Genomic DNA, 16,701 nt, shown 5'->3' on the forward strand with positions numbered 1-16,701 from the left:
ATAAAACTTATTTTAATTACTCTTTCTGAAACAAGGGTTTCTATCTACTCGGCCTCCTTATCTCATTCCTGTTCTTAAAGAGGCTGTTTTTTATGGCCTTAAAACAATGTTGCCCTAAACCCACTACAGAAAAGCAAAAGGTTCCTTTCTGCTTTTTTCTCCTCTATATTCCTTTCTTTCTCTTTCTTCTTTTTTTATTGCCTGGCATCTAATCATATTCATGCTATAGATGCCACTTCACTCATTTACAGCTATACTGGCATCTAAGTCTTGCTTTTCTATTACCAAGAACTGGTCTTCTCTCAACCTGCTGGACAAGTCTTTCTCTTTGAAAATCTATATCTAACAACCCAGGGAACTTTTCTTAGAATTAATAAGGGCAAATGGCTTAAGAATAATAGAAAAAAAAAAAGTCAAGGCATACCTTTAACTCATTAACACTACTCCTAAACATAAATTTCATGCATGTAAACAAGGAAACATAGGCAAGAATGTTTACTGTAGCACTGTAGATAATAAAAGATCAAAAACAGCCTAAAAATATCAACATGAAAATGAATAAACAATTATATTTATTTATTTATTGTATGATATCAGTTATCATAAATGGTATCTGATAAAAGAAGTGAAAATGAATGAATTTGGACTTAGATATAAATTTGGATACATCTCAAAAAACAATGCTAAAAAAAACATAAGCTGAAATTTATAATATGTATAAGGTCTATAAATATTCAAAACAAAATTGTTTATAAGTCGAATAAAAGTATCCATGAAATGATAAACTCTCAATTCAGGATAGGATTTACCTTAACTCCAGGGAAGGAGAGGAGCAGAAAATGAGATTAGGGAGGTATAGAAAGTCGGATTTAATTACTTAGGTAAAGTTTTATTTCTTTAAAGGATAAAGAAGCAATTAAGATAAAATAGTCATATATTTTAAGCTTGAGTATTAGATACACTGGTGTTACACTACTTTTGTTAAAAAATAAAATGATTTTAGTGTAATACATTTCGGTATACCACAGCTTATTTGAAGCTAAGTAACTATAATTGTGACACAAAAACTAGTGTTGTTCACTAGATTCAACTTTATTGTTTAAACTTAAGAGTTAAGAATTATAAAAGAAATCAAAAAGGTTCTAAATATAATTCAATCACACAGTATAGAATTATGGCTCAGTTGTTACACATACCATCATTTCCACACTCCCTGCTGCCACAACATCTTTAGGTTTTGCATCTTTGGTTCCAATGTAGGAGCCAATAGTGTCACATGACCAGGGTGAATACTGGCTATAATCATTTCCTTTGTATTTCCCAGCTACCTTCAAGTCTTCATCCAAAAACTAGAGATAGAAAAAAGAAAAAGGAAACAAAATAGGAAATAGGTCTATGAGTAACAACACCGAGAAAGCAGGAATTTCTTTAGAACAGCATGCTAAAGCAACAAAATAATGGTTATTTGATTTGTGTCACAATAGAAGATTTTTGTTGACTATGAAAAATGTAAAACAAACAAAAACTGATGTTGAACCATTACATTTTGTTAACACAAAGTCAAAAAGAAGTATCTCAAAATCTTTCAAAGAATCAAATTAGGATTTTTTGAAGCAATTTGCTCATCCCCTTTCTCAACAGATTAAGTTAACATTTAAGCAAATAAGTACTAAGCCCTGGTTTTGCTAGACTCTTTTTAATGTTTCTTTCAATAATATTTCAGGTAAACAAGAGCACTAAACACTCATTAAAATGTAATCTTAAATGTTCTATATAAGTATATGATGACATAATGACTTTTTCCCTGAGTCTCTTTAATAGCAACAACTTGTATCTTGAATAAAATCTGGTCCTTATGTTGATTCAATGAAGTGAAGATTCCAAATTTTCTTAAGATGAGCTCTGAAGTTATATGATAACCAAATAGGTATTCTAAGTCTGATGTATTTTTACTTACATTCACATTTGTGTAACCTTTTACAGCCTTCTAAGTGCTTACACTATCTCATATGTTCTTCAAGTCCAGGTGAGACAACATGGGTGATCTGACCAAGGTTATACCAGTATAAGGAGTGCTCGCTAAGAGTCGGACAAGACTGAGTGACTTCACTTTCACTTTTCACTTTCATGCACTGGAGAAGGAAATGGCAACCCACTCCACTGTTCTTGCCTGGAGAATCCCAGAGACGGGGGAGCCTGGTGGGCTGCCGTCTATGGGGTCGCACAGAGTCGGACATGACTGAAGAGACTTAGCAGCAGCAGCAGCAGCAGGACACTACTAAATTGCCCTCACTTTATCACAGATGTATATACTGGCATACTAACACTCCAGGGGGATACTGGTACATTTAAATGGCTCTATGCTTCCCCTATACTGAAAAAAATAAAAATAAAAAATTCTATTTTCTGAGTCATCATTCTGGTCTTCTGCAATGGCAGAAGGATCTGCTGTTCATAAATACCACTCATTTTCAAGCACAACTCCTGTTTCCATTGTGTATAACTTCTTCCCGTTTTTTTCTGTCCCACTTCTATTTTAAAAATCCCATCTCTTTTTTACATGTCTCCTCCACACACAAATTTTGTAAAAAACAACTAGTTTTTTAAAAGACATGGCCTACTAACAAGACCATTTTCTGCCTCCAACAGCAAGACATGCAAGATAATTGGTTAAGTAAAAACAAAAACCAAAAATATGCAAAACACAAAACCTGAAGATGTAATTACTAAATAATCCTATTAAAAAATATAATGATAGGTTAGTTCATGTACAGAAAAGTTGAAATACATATTAAAAAGTTGAAATATAATAAACTGACAATGATACAGAAAATGAGATTTTGGAGAAATTTCTATGTTACATTATTTTCATAATGTATCAGTTTAGTATAACTATATGCGGGGTTGTAATAATCAGAATTGAAGTTTAATTATATAGCTTTGTTATGTTAGTAATGAGACAAATTCCAAAGTTCCTTAACAGTCACACATTATTACTTTTTAGAAATAAAAAAAAAAATACAAAGTTATTATTTACTGAATGCCCACTATGTGCCAGATGCCTTATGTCATATTTAATTTTCACCACACCACTATGAGGTAGGTTTTGTTATGCTTGATTTACAAATAGAGAAACCTGAGCCTCAAGGTTAAGGAAAGCTAAGTAACTCACACAAGATCTGAGCCACAAAGCTGAACCTGACAGATAAGTGTATTTCATTCTAAAACTGGCTCACTTTTCATGGTGTCATATTGCTTTCAGTATTTCTCAAAAAATGGTATTGCATAACAAAGCTCAGGGATGTCTCTAATAGTCAGGTTTTAAAAAAAATCATGTCATGTTTATCCTTTACAAGTAAAATTATATTAAGAGAAGATGTTACAGCTTTACTAATTAACCTAACCTACATTATTGTGGAAAATTCATACAGTGTTTAGACAGGAAAGCTAGATACTGTGAGCTATCTTTAGTAATTTTACTTTCATACATCCCAAAGTTTACTGTTTATTATATGCAATATGGTATACTTTACTTTTCAACTTTCATTGCTTAGAAATACTGTTTAGAATTATAATTCTACACGTAAAGCATGTAAGACATTTTCCTTACATAATATAAACTGCACCCATACGAAAAAAATCTATTTGACTTAAAATGGCTATACACACCGAACTGAGGCAGTATGTATAACAACAAGCCAAAATAAATACATAAGATCAACAAAGCAAAAAGATAGCTTTCTGAAAAGATAAAATTGATGATAAATTCCTAGTAAGACATTAGAAGTGGAATAAAACCTGTCGACATTAAAAAGATAGTAAGATAATACTCACTCATAATAACTTTTAGCATTGTCTTGTTGAAATACTGATAACCTTGAAATTATTGTTTATTACTCTCTAGTTTATTCAACTATTCAACAGTTTATTCTAGCAACTCTATTTCAGTGTTTTTCTGCCTTTTACTACCTATATTAGCCTGTCTCTTGTATTTGAATTAACCTTATCATCCTACTGCTTTCCTCGCTATTGAGTTTAACAAAACTTTGACATGTCTCAGTTATAAAAATAGTCTAAAACTAGGAATACAAGGAAACTTTATTAATCTGATAAAGATTATCTATGAAAAAGCTGACAGCAAACATCATAACGGTAAACTGTTAGAAGTTTTATTTGCTCAAAGACCAGAAATAACAAAATCTATCATCATCTCTCTTTCTAATATTACACTGGAGATCTAGCTTACATAACTAATAAGAAAAAGAAAATACTTAAGAATAGAAAAGGAGAAAGCAAAATGGTCACCATTCATAGAGAACACAAAAATCCAAAAGAATCCACTAACAAATACTAGAATTAATAGGGAAATCTACCACAGCTGCTGAACACAAGGATCAAAATTCATAAAAATCTACTTAATTTCTCTGTAATAAGAACAAAGAGAATATGAAACTTCAAAAAGGATTCTATTTAAAACATCTTCAAAAACATTAGTTTTCTAGGAATAAGTTTAATGAAAGATGTGAAAGACACTGAAAACCATACAAGATAGGACATTATTGAGAGAAATTAAAGAATATTCAAGAAAATGGAGAGTATACCATATTCTTGGAGACTCACTACTAGAAAGATGTTACTTCTCCTCAAATGGATCTAAAGCAACACTGTCCAGTGAAAAATATAACTGACCCACATATGTAAAATTTTTTAATAGGCACATTAAAAAATAAAAATATAAAAATCATTTTAACAATACATTTAATAATCCAAAGTGAAAAGGGGACTCTTCTGGTAGCTCAGACAGTAAAGAATTTGCCTGCAACACAGGAGACCCAGGTTCAATCCCTGGGAGGGGAAGATCCCCTGGAGAAGAGGTTAAATTGTTAAATAATTTTAACAATACATTTTATTTAACTTAATAATCCAAAGTAGTATAATTTTAACATGTAATTAATATATATTATATATAATCATAATTATTATATAGACTATATAAATTAATATAAATGTATTACTGAGGAGAAGGGGACAACAGAGGATGAAATGGCTGGATGGCATCACTGACTCGATGGATGTGAGTCTGAGTGAACTCTGGGAGTTGGTGATGGACAGGGAGGCCTGGCGTGCTGCGATTCATGGGGTCGCAAAGAGTCAGTGTACACAACTGAGAGACTGAACTGACTGAACTGACTGACTGACTGAAATATTTTTGAGGGGGTACTAAATCTTCAAATCCAATATATGTTGTATGCTTATAGCACCAGGAAACTCAGATTAGGCTTAATTTAGGTATCATTATCCACATGTGGCTAGTAGTTAGCATAGTGGGTTGTGCAGATCCAGAGATTCAATGTAATTCTAATAAAAACTGCAGCAGATATTTCTGTGGACATCCACATGCTGATTCTAAAGTATGTTTGGAATTTCCAAGGACAAAGAACAGCAAAGATAAACCTGAAGACCAAAACTGGAAAACATATATCACCACATGAAGACAGTGTGATGTTGGTAGAAGGACAGAGAAATAGATCAATGAAACTGAAACATACAGTCACTTGACTATGACCAGATTATGATATTATATACAAAAATCAATTCTAGATGGATTATAGATCAAAATGTGAAATAATAAACCTTTCAGAAGAAAACATAAAAATATCTTCATGATCTTGGGAAGGGTGAAGATTACTTAAACCGCTGATAAAGGAAAATTTGATAAATGAGACTAAAAAGTCACAGGCTTACTTCCTCTTGATGGAAGGCAGAAGGCAATGTTGGTGAAGGTGCAAAAGGAGGTGGAGAGATAACCTTCCTTTCTTCTAGCTGTGCCATTATTTCCTTTCGTCTTCGATGTAGCTCATCTAGACTAGGATGGGGCTGGGGAGGAGGCGGAAGCCGACTGTATGGAGGCTCCTGGAAGTGAAAAGATGAGTATAAATTGAAAAAGAATTTCAGGACACAATAATTCACTTAGCACATATTTTGAATAACTAGCCTGTATACTCATCTGCTGTGATTCATGGGACCGCAAAGAGTCAGACACAACTGAGCGACTGAACTGAACTGATATTCATCTTAACATCTGGAAATAGCAAGACTTAATGCAACAAAACAAAACCCCTAAAAGTTCTCAGAACTTCCCAAAGACCTAAATATAAGTTTCTTTTTCTTTGTCAGAGACCATACTTTCTAAATGAATCTAGAAACGTTAATAAAACCATCTAACATTTTCAGAAACTAAGATGGGTTAGTGGGAGTGGGGCAGTAATTTATTTCCCTTTTAATAGTCAAAAAATAAATAAAACCTAAACCTATGAAGATTATGAAAAGGTGACAAAAGATGGTTTCTTTTAAAATAATTAACTGATCAAAGGTTTATTACCATGGTAAAAGGTTAAACAGAAAATCACTGTAAGCAATAGTCTAATTAAATCTACATTAATAATAATAAAAAGAACTCAGCATACTCTGTTGTATGAAGGTCTGATCTGAGTTGGGTGTGGAGCCACTGGATAGTAACCTTCCATTTGTTGGTATCTTTCTCTGGGTTCTGGTACATAGGGTGGCACTGCTGCAGGTGGAATCTCAATGGGTATAGGACTTTCTCGGAAAATCTCCTCTCTTGCGTAAGACTGAGCTGGGTATACTCGACGGCCATCATAGTGTGGTGGGTACATAGGAGGGTACTGTTGTGGCTGTGTGCCATACTGTGAGTTTACTACACGATCTTGGAGGTATGGCGGATAATGATCCAAGTAGGGAGCACCAGGTTCAGGAGCAGATGGTGGAGGTCGGACAAAACGAGACACACATTGTGGAGGTGGAGCATAGTACATACCTGTACAGTACAAAAGAGCAACCGAAAGCAACAATCAGCCAATCTATTTTTCTATCTAAGACTTTTCGTTTTAAAATATTTCAACAGAAAAGAATCAAAAATCCACTCATTTTTTAGATGTTTTCCCCTCTGCTTAGGTATGTAGTCAGGCTAGATTTATGAAAAATATCAAGCAAAAATCCTCCTTCCAAATTATTGAAAACACCAACCTATTCACAGTCTACAACAGTAAACTGGCTCTCTCAATTCTCTGATCATCTTTCTGGTGTGCCTAATATACTGCAAATACTGGAAAGCAAAAAAACTATATTTTCCTGAAGCTTAGGTTCCACAAATCTTTCATTTGCATAAGTTTAGAATGTGAGACTGAGTTAACTGGAAAGAGATATGGCCCTCAAAAGATCCATTCTGCTGGTACAGATAGAGTGGCTAACTGCATAACTCCAGAGTTATTTTTTTGGCCATGCTGAAAGGCACGTAGGCTCCTAGTTCCCCAATCAGGGACTGAACCCGGGCCCCCTGCAGTGGAAACATGGAATCTTAACCACTGGACTGCCAGGAAAGTCTCCTAGAGTTCCCGACCCAATAGTTGTGGCAGTAGCTTCCCAATTTCAAGACATTTGCCTCAACTGATGAGCTCCTCTGTTGGCAATCAGGACAGAAACCTCCTATATGTATTTTCTTCATTGTTTTTGTTTTTTTTTTTTTAACATGAATTACATTATGTGAAAACTCATTCTCTATACCTAGTATTACCATTAAAATTGGCTATGTCTGTTTTCTCAAATAGCTGCTTCCTATTTTCTCACCACATTAGTCCAGACCTCAAGTCACACCTGGATTAACAATAGTCTTACTCTTCCTTGACTCTAGACTCTCATCTTTACAATCCATTTGTAAATTTTCCTTTCTATTCCCAAAACCTCTATTTAGGGCATTCTTCCTGAGTCTTTTGAATCCTCAAGTTCTCAATGATCTTCCTTGAGTCTTGCAGTTAATTTCTACCACAGTAATATTAACCACCACAAGTGAATACCTCATTTCAAACATGTATATAGATATACTCTAACACATATAGTTTTCTATTCTTTCTAATATTGATTCTATACTATAAACTCTCTAGAAGTACGTATTTGCATTTTTTCATGTATATTACAGGACCTAGAAAAAAATATTACATGACAACTGAAAGGAAAAAATGTACCATGTGTGTTTAATTTATATTCACCATAATATTATATTCTTTTCTCATGCTTGAAGAAAACTTTTGTCAGGAAAATATATATTGTGCCTCAGCAAATTTCCATTGTCTACTTGAATGACTTATTTCCATAAGTATGTAAACACTTTTAATATACAACTGCTTCTAGCAGTTAGGGTAAACTGGTTTTCCTAGCTTTGCTACTTCATTTATTTCATATTATTTAGCTGATCATATAACTTCAGTTTTTTCCCAAGTATTAAAAAAAAAGCATTTATTTATTTTGAGGAGATTACTGAAAATATGGTCACTCTTACTTGAAATCATTCTTGTAACTCCTAAGAAAAGTGACTGACATAAATGAAAGATCATTACCCTGCTGATAAGGTGCTGATTCGAACGGCGGAGCGGCTCCTCGAGGATCCTGGTAATAAACATCAGCCTGCTGTGCTGGATAGAGCTGAGAACCTCGCGCCACCATCTGAAGAGGTTTAGTGACAGGCATAGGGGGCAGCTCTGTTGGTCCTCTTGGAGGTACAGGATGCGGATTAACAGGCAAGGTAGAAATACTCTTAGGGACTGATTCTAGCCTATGGGAGCAAGAGTCTGCATGTCAAGTTTAAGGTCTTGAAAACATTTCTAAATGTATACAAACTGTTACATGTTTAAAAAAATTGCCAAAATTTGGGAAACAGGTTTTTTCCAATAACCACTGTTTTCCAGAAATTTTGCAAACTTTGATTTTTATGTCACCTATACTGTTTCTCAAAAAATCACTGGCACATGAAATAGAAATAAAAAACAACAGAATAGAGCCCTCCAGTTAAGGGTTTTCCCCTCCCCCAAACAAAACACTGATTATTCTTTCTTCCTTCTACTTTATGTCAATAAAGAAACTTTAAATAAAAGTTAGTAAAAACAACGTACAGGTCAGGAGGGGACCCAGGGGCACTACTGCTCAAGTGATCGATCTTTCCTGGTTTCAGACTGGATTCGTAGCTGGGGTCTGTCCCTCGTGGAATCAGTTGTGTTACTGCATTCCCTGCTGATACAATCCCATTCGGCAGAGCAGGGGTTTTTCTGCTAGGCAGATCCACTGCCCCTTCTTCCGGAAGGATAGCTGTTGAAGGCAGGCCCACCTCATTAAGTTGACCCAAAGAGGCACTCAGGGGTCTTCTAGGAACCAGGCGTTTGTTCATTTTACGAAATCTATAGAAAAAGCAAAGGTGCACAACAAAAACCAAAATTGTGGAAGCAAAAATCAAGAAATAAAATGTATTTAAGATACAAAAGGAAAAGATTCTGAGCATATTACTTACTAGAAATTCTCTTGAAACACTGGCTCTAGCTATCATCTTGGAAACTTGTGTGTGTATATATATATATGTGTGTGTGTGTCTGTATATATATAGACACACATACACAAACTTTGGAGTAGGGTTTGGGGAGGGATCACCCATCAACAGTAACTACTGTTAACAGTTTGATATATAACACAGATTTTTCCACTCTATGCACTAGTTTAATATTCTATATTTATAAGATTATAATTTACAGAAATAGAGTTATATATGGCAAAGAGTCAGACACGACTGAGCGACTGAACTGAACTGAACTGATGGCTGCTTAGTAAATTTTTTCCTCTACTTCAAAATCTTAACTATTCCTTTATGTCAGTATACTTTAGGTTGCCCCTCATTTTTGCTATTAAAACAATGTGGTAACAGAAAATTATATACATACACTTCACACCTGTGTAAATAACCAAAAGCAGAATTACTAAGTCTAATGTATGCATATTAGAAATTCTTATAATGTCCAAAGCTATTATAACTCCTACTGATTAAAAAAAAAAAAAGGCTTTTTTTCAATATCTTATTAAACATTGGCTAGTCTCAGCCTCTGACAGTTAAAAAAAAAATCAGGTTTTATTTTAATTTGCATTTCTTTAACAATTAGTGAAACTGAACATCGGAGAAGGCAATGGCACCCTACTCCAGTACTCTTGCCTGGAAAATCCCATGGATGGAGGAGCCTGGTGGGCCGCAGTCCATGGGGTTGCTAAGAGTCGGACACGACTGAGCGACTTCACTTTCACTTTTCAGTTTCATGCACTGGAGAAGGAAATGGCAACCCACTCCAGCGTTCTTGCCTGGAGAATCCCAGGGATGGGGGAGCCTGGTGGGCTGCCGTCCATTGGGTCGCACAGAGTCGGACACGACTGAAGCGACTTAGCAGCAGAACATAGTTTCACATGTTTGCTGGCCATTTGTGTTTCTTTGGTGAATTGTTTACATGTCCGATCCATGTATCTACTGGTTCTTCTCTTATAGATTTGTAGATCATTTTGTGTTACAGGTATCATGTCATTTCACCACCATTTTTCCTTCTTACATTTGTGGTATTTGAGCCATTATCTTAATTTTTAACTTTCATTTAATCAAATTTATTAATCTTCTTTATGCATGCAGGTGTCATTCTTCAAAAATCCTTTCCTGGGCTTCCCTGCCAGTGTAGTGGTAAAGAATCCACCTGCCAATGCAGGAGACACAGGTTTGATCCCTAGTCCAGGAAGATCCCACATGCCATGGGGAAACAAAACCTGGGTGCCAGAGCTACTGAGCCTGTGCTCTAGAGCCTCGGAGCTGCAACTGCTGAAGCCTGAGTGCTCTGGAGCCCATGCTCCGCAAACAAGAGAAGCCACAGCAATGAGAAGCCCGTGCACTGCAACTAGAGTAGTCTCCACTCACCACAACTAGAGAAAAGCCCATGCAGCAATGAAGACCCAGTGCAATCAAAAATAAATAAATAAAATTATATTAAAAAAAATCCTACATAAGATAATGTAACAACAACAACAAAAATCTCTAAGTACTCTATACTTTTCTCCTAAATATTTAAATCTCTGAGAAATTTATAATTCATTTTGGTGTAAAGGTTAAGAATCCAGCCCTAATTATTTTTCAAATAGAGTTGTTTCACCATCATATTTTTTTGATATTGATGTGAAATGCCACTTTTTTCCACATTGCTGAGTTCCTATATGTATCTGGAATTCTTTCTAGATTTTCTACTGTATTTCATTGGTCTATCTATTCCTATGCTAATATCACAGTTTTTATACTTTAGCTTCATAAAACAGGTTAATATTAATAGTTATTAGTTTAGTCCCCACTGAAGACCTTTTCCCCCCAGAATTTCCTGGTTATTGGCAACTTTTTTCTTCCAAATGAACGAATTTGTTAGGGCCTAAAAATCACCCTGTTAAGATTCTGAGATTTCACTGAATTTACTGTTTAAGAGAAAATAAAACCTCTTTATTTAAAAAAATAATGCCAAGTCTCATCCAAGAACACAGTATGCTTCATTTAGTCAACTCTTATGTTCCTAGGTAGTTTACTAATTCAATTCAATATAGATCCTGGGTATTTATTAGATTATTTGGTGTTTAACGTTTTTTGTTGTTAATGCAAAAGGGATTTTAATGTCATCTTAATTTTTAACTGGTTATGTTTCCCTTTTTAGTTTATATGAAAGCAATTCATTTTTTTGATTTGCTACTTAAATTCTTGGTTCTTTTGATTCTAGCATTTCTCTTGAATTTTCCCATTTAATGATTTTGGATATTTTATTCTCTTGCTTACATACATTAGCTACGACTTCCAGAATGTTAAATAATGCTTTTTACTAGCAGAAAAATTTCGCTGAGTCTTGTCTGAAACAGGACTGTATATAATAAACTAATACCAAGTAAGCATCTGGCTCTTGACTTGAGATATAATTATCATGTTGGGAAAATATCTATGATATTTTTGTTCTACCAAGGAACCTTGATGGACATCAAATATTATTCAAATGCTTTTTGGTATCTCTGGCTATGATCACATGGTTACAAAACCCTTCTTCTCTAACCTACGGTAATTATACTGTGCTACCTTTACACCTTTGTAATGGTGTCTATTTTAATGTACTAAATTCCAAGTTGTAATAGTTGGGATTTAAAAAATATCATGTGAGATGAATCTGTAGCTTTCTTTAATTGTGCTGTCTTTGTCAAATTTAGTGTCAGTGTTACACGGGTTTTATAAAACAATTAAGAGGTTTTTCCTTTCTTTTTATTCTGTGCTAGAGATTTAAAATCATTGAAATTATCTGGTCCTTGAAATTTGAAAGAATCTGTAAAAATGAGCCTGGCAGTAAATATTTTCTTGATAGACAAAGGGCAAAATTTTCCACTGGAAATGCAATTTTCAATTAGTTAAGTTCAATCAGTTAAAGCTGACGAGAATTCTGAGACTTTTAATTTGGGGGAGGGGGTAATGAAAATGACTCACTTCTAGATTTAGTTAACCATAAGTAGTTTTCCATTTGTAGGCACAATGTAATGAAAGGTAAGGAAAGTGATTTGCTTTTCTTTTTTTAAAGTTTTGTATTACTTTCTAAACATTTCTTATTCATCAAAGGGAATGCAAATACATTTCTTCCCATTTCTCAATGGCAGCAAATTATTCTCTAACAAATTATTGGAAGGCTGAGTCTGATGACTTTCAAACTTACTTTTCCAGTTCCTCCTGTGAGTGTGCAAATGTACAGCTGGCCCCCCGAGGGCATCCTCCTCTCTGCTTCATGTCTCGACACATGTATGTTTTATATTTGCTATGCTGTGGAGGCTAAGATCAAAATTAAACATTAGCTATTTAAAATAATGTAAATTTTGTGTCACTATTTAAAGAATAATCCAGATGAACAACTCAGACTAACTTACACACTTACCTAGACTACTCAGAGCAAAAGTGCTGGAACATTATCCTGTCTGAGGTCTTAGAGAGTCCAAAAATAAATTACTTAAAAAATGTAGCCCTAATTTTTCTATGTTGATATTAACTATCAAACATGTAACATCACATAAATTCTTGATTCAATCTTATGAGGGCTCTATGATCTTCCCTCCAACATTTTATAGTGGACAAGCAAACCCCTGGAGTTTAGGACCTTCAAATACTTTACCTGTCTTTTAATAGTTGATTTGGATAGTGTTCAATGTAACTATGCTTACAGTTATGTTCCTTTATAACATACTACAAAACATGGGAAGAACTTAAAAGTTAATATTATTTTTGTAACAGGGAGTTAAAAAGTAATTTTAACTAAATTTTAACATTAATTTTTCTAAATGTCTTAATCATAAAATAAAGTTCTGATCTTAGATTGGGAAAGCCTATGTGTACTATTCGACTTAGCAGGACACTTCTAATGTTTCTTAATTTTAAAGAAATTGTTAATATTTACCTGAGCCAGATAAATTAATAACAAAGTTTTAATTTCTCAAGCTTACTATGGCAAAATAAAAGATAAAGTGAACCTAACATAAATTCTGAGGGTGAAATGAAATCATTGGGAGTAAAATTTAAAATTCCAGCCATAACATAGGCTATTATATTTTACTGCCATATATTCCATTAAAAAATATCTGAGGAAAATTTGGCCCACTGGCATAAGAGACATTACGAATGAAAAGTATTTAAATAGTAATAGAGAAAAAGCATTTACAAAGTACGTGAACAGTACTAGAGAAATACAGCATTAGCACTAGAAAGTAATACTTATAATCAAACAGAAAAACAATAGTAGCCAGGAAAAGAATACATTTATATAACTGGAATGACCTTTAACACGGAATCAAATGCTGCTATATCCAATGTTAAAAGTGACTCCAGCAGGACATCAGGCCAGCAAGGATTACTTAATTTCAAAGCCGTCAGACAAAATTACTAGGCTAATCCAGTAAACTAGCTGCTAACCATTCTAAACTATAAATCTTATTATTTTTGTTACATTTTTCTTGATGTCTAATGGAACAGGGAGTTAAAAACAGATTTTTAACTTTTAGTTTAATTTCTAGTCTTTACAGAGTCTAAAAATATTCTCGTCGTCTTATTGGGTTAATTTTTATCTGTAAGGATAACCACAGTAGCTTACTTCTAAATTTCAAACACCTCCCTTACCTGCTGTTGATCTGTTCCTTTTTTGCTGTGATTCTGGATATAATCAACCAGCCCATGTACCACTGTACGCACAGCAACCAACCCATTTTCTAGCTGTTCCCAAGTAGGAGGAGGAGCATCTATACAACAAATAAAAAAATTTTTTTTCAAACTATGTTATTCAAAGTTCTGCCCAATACTAAATTAGCAAAGGAGTGCCAGCACTTCAGTGGAATTAAGCTAAGTTTTATATAGCTATTCATGAAATAGCTTATTCACCTAAACATCATTTTAAAGAAATAAATATATCCTTTTAAAGTAGGGGCTGCAATCTAAAATAACTACAGAGAGTGTGAAGGTAACATACAGGAATGAAATATGACAGATAATAAACAGCAACTGTCATCAGACCCTATTGTTGGAAATAACAATAAAGAGTAACAGGCCTGGTGCTCTGTGAGGACCTAGAGGGGTGGGGTGGGGTGGGTGGGAGATAGGAAGGAGGTTCAAGACAGAGAGGATATATGTATACTTATGGCTGACATTGTTGTATGGCAGAAACTCATACAACATTGTAAAGCAATTATTCTCCAATTAAAAAAAAAAATAACTCATTAGAATCACTGAAAAATAGAGTAAAAAATAAATTTCTAAGAGATAAAGTACTTTTAAAAAAAGGGTGACGGGGACTGTGTTAAAGAGTATGTCTCCCATCTAAGGTTACGGTGACTCCTCGACTTTAGCTGACTGTTGTTATGTGAAGATGCAAGGATGACACTTCCAGATACACTTCTGTTTCCCAGGGAAAACTGAAATTTGAGATTTTTATGTAAAAAGTTTTAGTTTTTAAATGTTTGCACCTAAGAAAATGAGAGTATAGTACAGACCAACACACTTTGGATCAAATGTAATTGTGAACTGCCTATAGTCAAGCCAAATTGTAATGTCTATTTTGAAATTTTGTATAAGTCAAGTATTGGTAAACAGAATGCTTAAAAAGTTTAATAGAAGAGCTATTATATAAAGCAGCTGCGCTATACACACTCTTCATTTAGTAAGTGCTGTGATTTCCTAAAGGAAAAATTAACTACAAAGCTACATATGAAATGTTCTCTAAAAGAAATATAAAATGAAGCAAGAATGCATATGTATAAATGACTTCCTGTTGGAACACTGAAAAACTTCTGGGTGATGGCATTTGAACTATGCTTTGAAAGACACATGGAACTTCATCAGGAAAAAAGGATAAAGGCACAGAGAAAGTAAAGAGAACAGTCATACACAAAGTATTTTACTGAATACCTACAAAGTTTCAGGTATTATTCAAGTTGCTCAAGAAGCAGTTGATATCAAAACAAAAATCCTTATTCTATTCAAGGAGAAAAGCCAGACAATACATAACGTAAATAATCAAAACACAAATTATCTAGAGAATGATGAGTTGAATAAATAGAGCAAAGAAAGGGAGTGGAACAGGTATGTGTAAAATTTTAGACAAGCTTGCCTGTAAAGGGCTCCTTGAGAAGGTTACATTTGATTAGAGACTCAAAAGTAGGGTCTGAGTGTGCCTTGTGGATCTACTACGATATATGGGGAGAAAAACATTCCAAGAAGAGAGAAGAGTAAGTACAAAGGCCCTAATATGGGAGTATGACATGTTAATGGAGGTGAAATCTGGAATGAATGCAGTGGGAAGAGTAAAAGAAGTTGGAGAGAGGTAAAGGAAGACCAGATCATGTGAGGTCTGGTAGATCATAGAAAAGACTGGCTTGTATTGAATGATGGAAACCACTGGAGTTTTTGAGCAAAGGGGTAATAGAATCACTCTGGCTCCTATGTTAAAACCAGACAGACAACAGGAGGCTATTCCATCATCCATGAAGACAGAAGAGGGAGGTAGTAGAGAGGTGAGAAGTAGATGGATTCTGAACAGATTTTAAAGGTAGACCCTATGCGGTATGCTCATAGATCAGATGTACCTTATGAGAGAAAGATGAATTAATGATATCTCCAAGGTATTTGGCCTGAGGAAATGGAAGAATGGAGTTGCCACTAAAAGGAATGATGGGTGGGTGGGTGGAGGATACGGGCTGGAACTCACTTTTAGACAGACTACTCTTATAATTATTAGATTTTCAAGTAGAACTATTGGATAACAGGCAGGCAGATATACAAAAGAATTTAAGAAGAAAGTCTAGGCTGTAAATACTAAGTTACACAGATTTTAAAACACCATCAACTGTAATATGTATCATCATTTTATGTGCTACCAAAATAAAAAAAATTGCTAATTATTACATGTCACTGATTATACAAATGCAGCCCAATTTCAGAAATGCTAAAATCTGAAAAAATGTGAGCCTCAGAACTGATGAAATATAGCAAGTTTGTGAGTCATACAAATAAAATCTAAAGCTGTGAGACTAGATGAGATTATCTAGGGAATGAGTATAAGTAGAAAAGAGAAGAGACACAAGGATTAAATTCCGAATGCACATAAAAGGTTAGAAAATATGGGGGAAAAAAAGAAAAAAGTTTAGAGGTTATGGAGAGAAGAAGAAATCAGCAAAAGAGGCTGAGAAGGAGATTTCAATGTAGTAAGAAGAAAACTAGGAGAGTACAGTGGCCTAGAAGTGAAAAGAGTGGTACAAGGGGTAGAGAGGAAACAACTATGTTAA

At 34.3% G+C, this 16,701-nt stretch overlaps 1 protein-coding gene across 7 annotated transcripts in view; it reads right to left on the minus strand.

Moving 5' to 3' along the window:
* RC3H1 (ring finger and CCCH-type domains 1) overlaps nucleotides 1-16,701 on the minus strand; it is a 75,024-nt gene that overhangs the window by 13,092 nt on the left and 45,231 nt on the right. For all 7 annotated transcript variants that reach the window (XM_055582697.1, XM_055582695.1, XM_055582690.1 and 4 more), the window contains 7 exons: nucleotides 14,045-14,163; nucleotides 12,597-12,709; nucleotides 8,967-9,248; nucleotides 8,415-8,629; nucleotides 6,468-6,838; nucleotides 5,746-5,913; nucleotides 1,197-1,349 (listed from right to left, as the gene is read on the minus strand). In XM_055582697.1, coding sequence (XP_055438672.1) covers nucleotides 1,197-1,349; nucleotides 5,746-5,913; nucleotides 6,468-6,838; nucleotides 8,415-8,629; nucleotides 8,967-9,248; nucleotides 12,597-12,709; nucleotides 14,045-14,163 — 1,421 coding nt within the window. The remainder of the gene's footprint in view (nucleotides 1-1,196; nucleotides 1,350-5,745; nucleotides 5,914-6,467; nucleotides 6,839-8,414; nucleotides 8,630-8,966; nucleotides 9,249-12,596; nucleotides 12,710-14,044; nucleotides 14,164-16,701) is intronic.

This window comes from Bubalus kerabau, chromosome 5 (assembly GCF_029407905.1).
Source record: "Bubalus kerabau isolate K-KA32 ecotype Philippines breed swamp buffalo chromosome 5, PCC_UOA_SB_1v2, whole genome shotgun sequence".
NCBI lineage: Eukaryota > Metazoa > Chordata > Mammalia > Artiodactyla > Bovidae > Bubalus > Bubalus kerabau.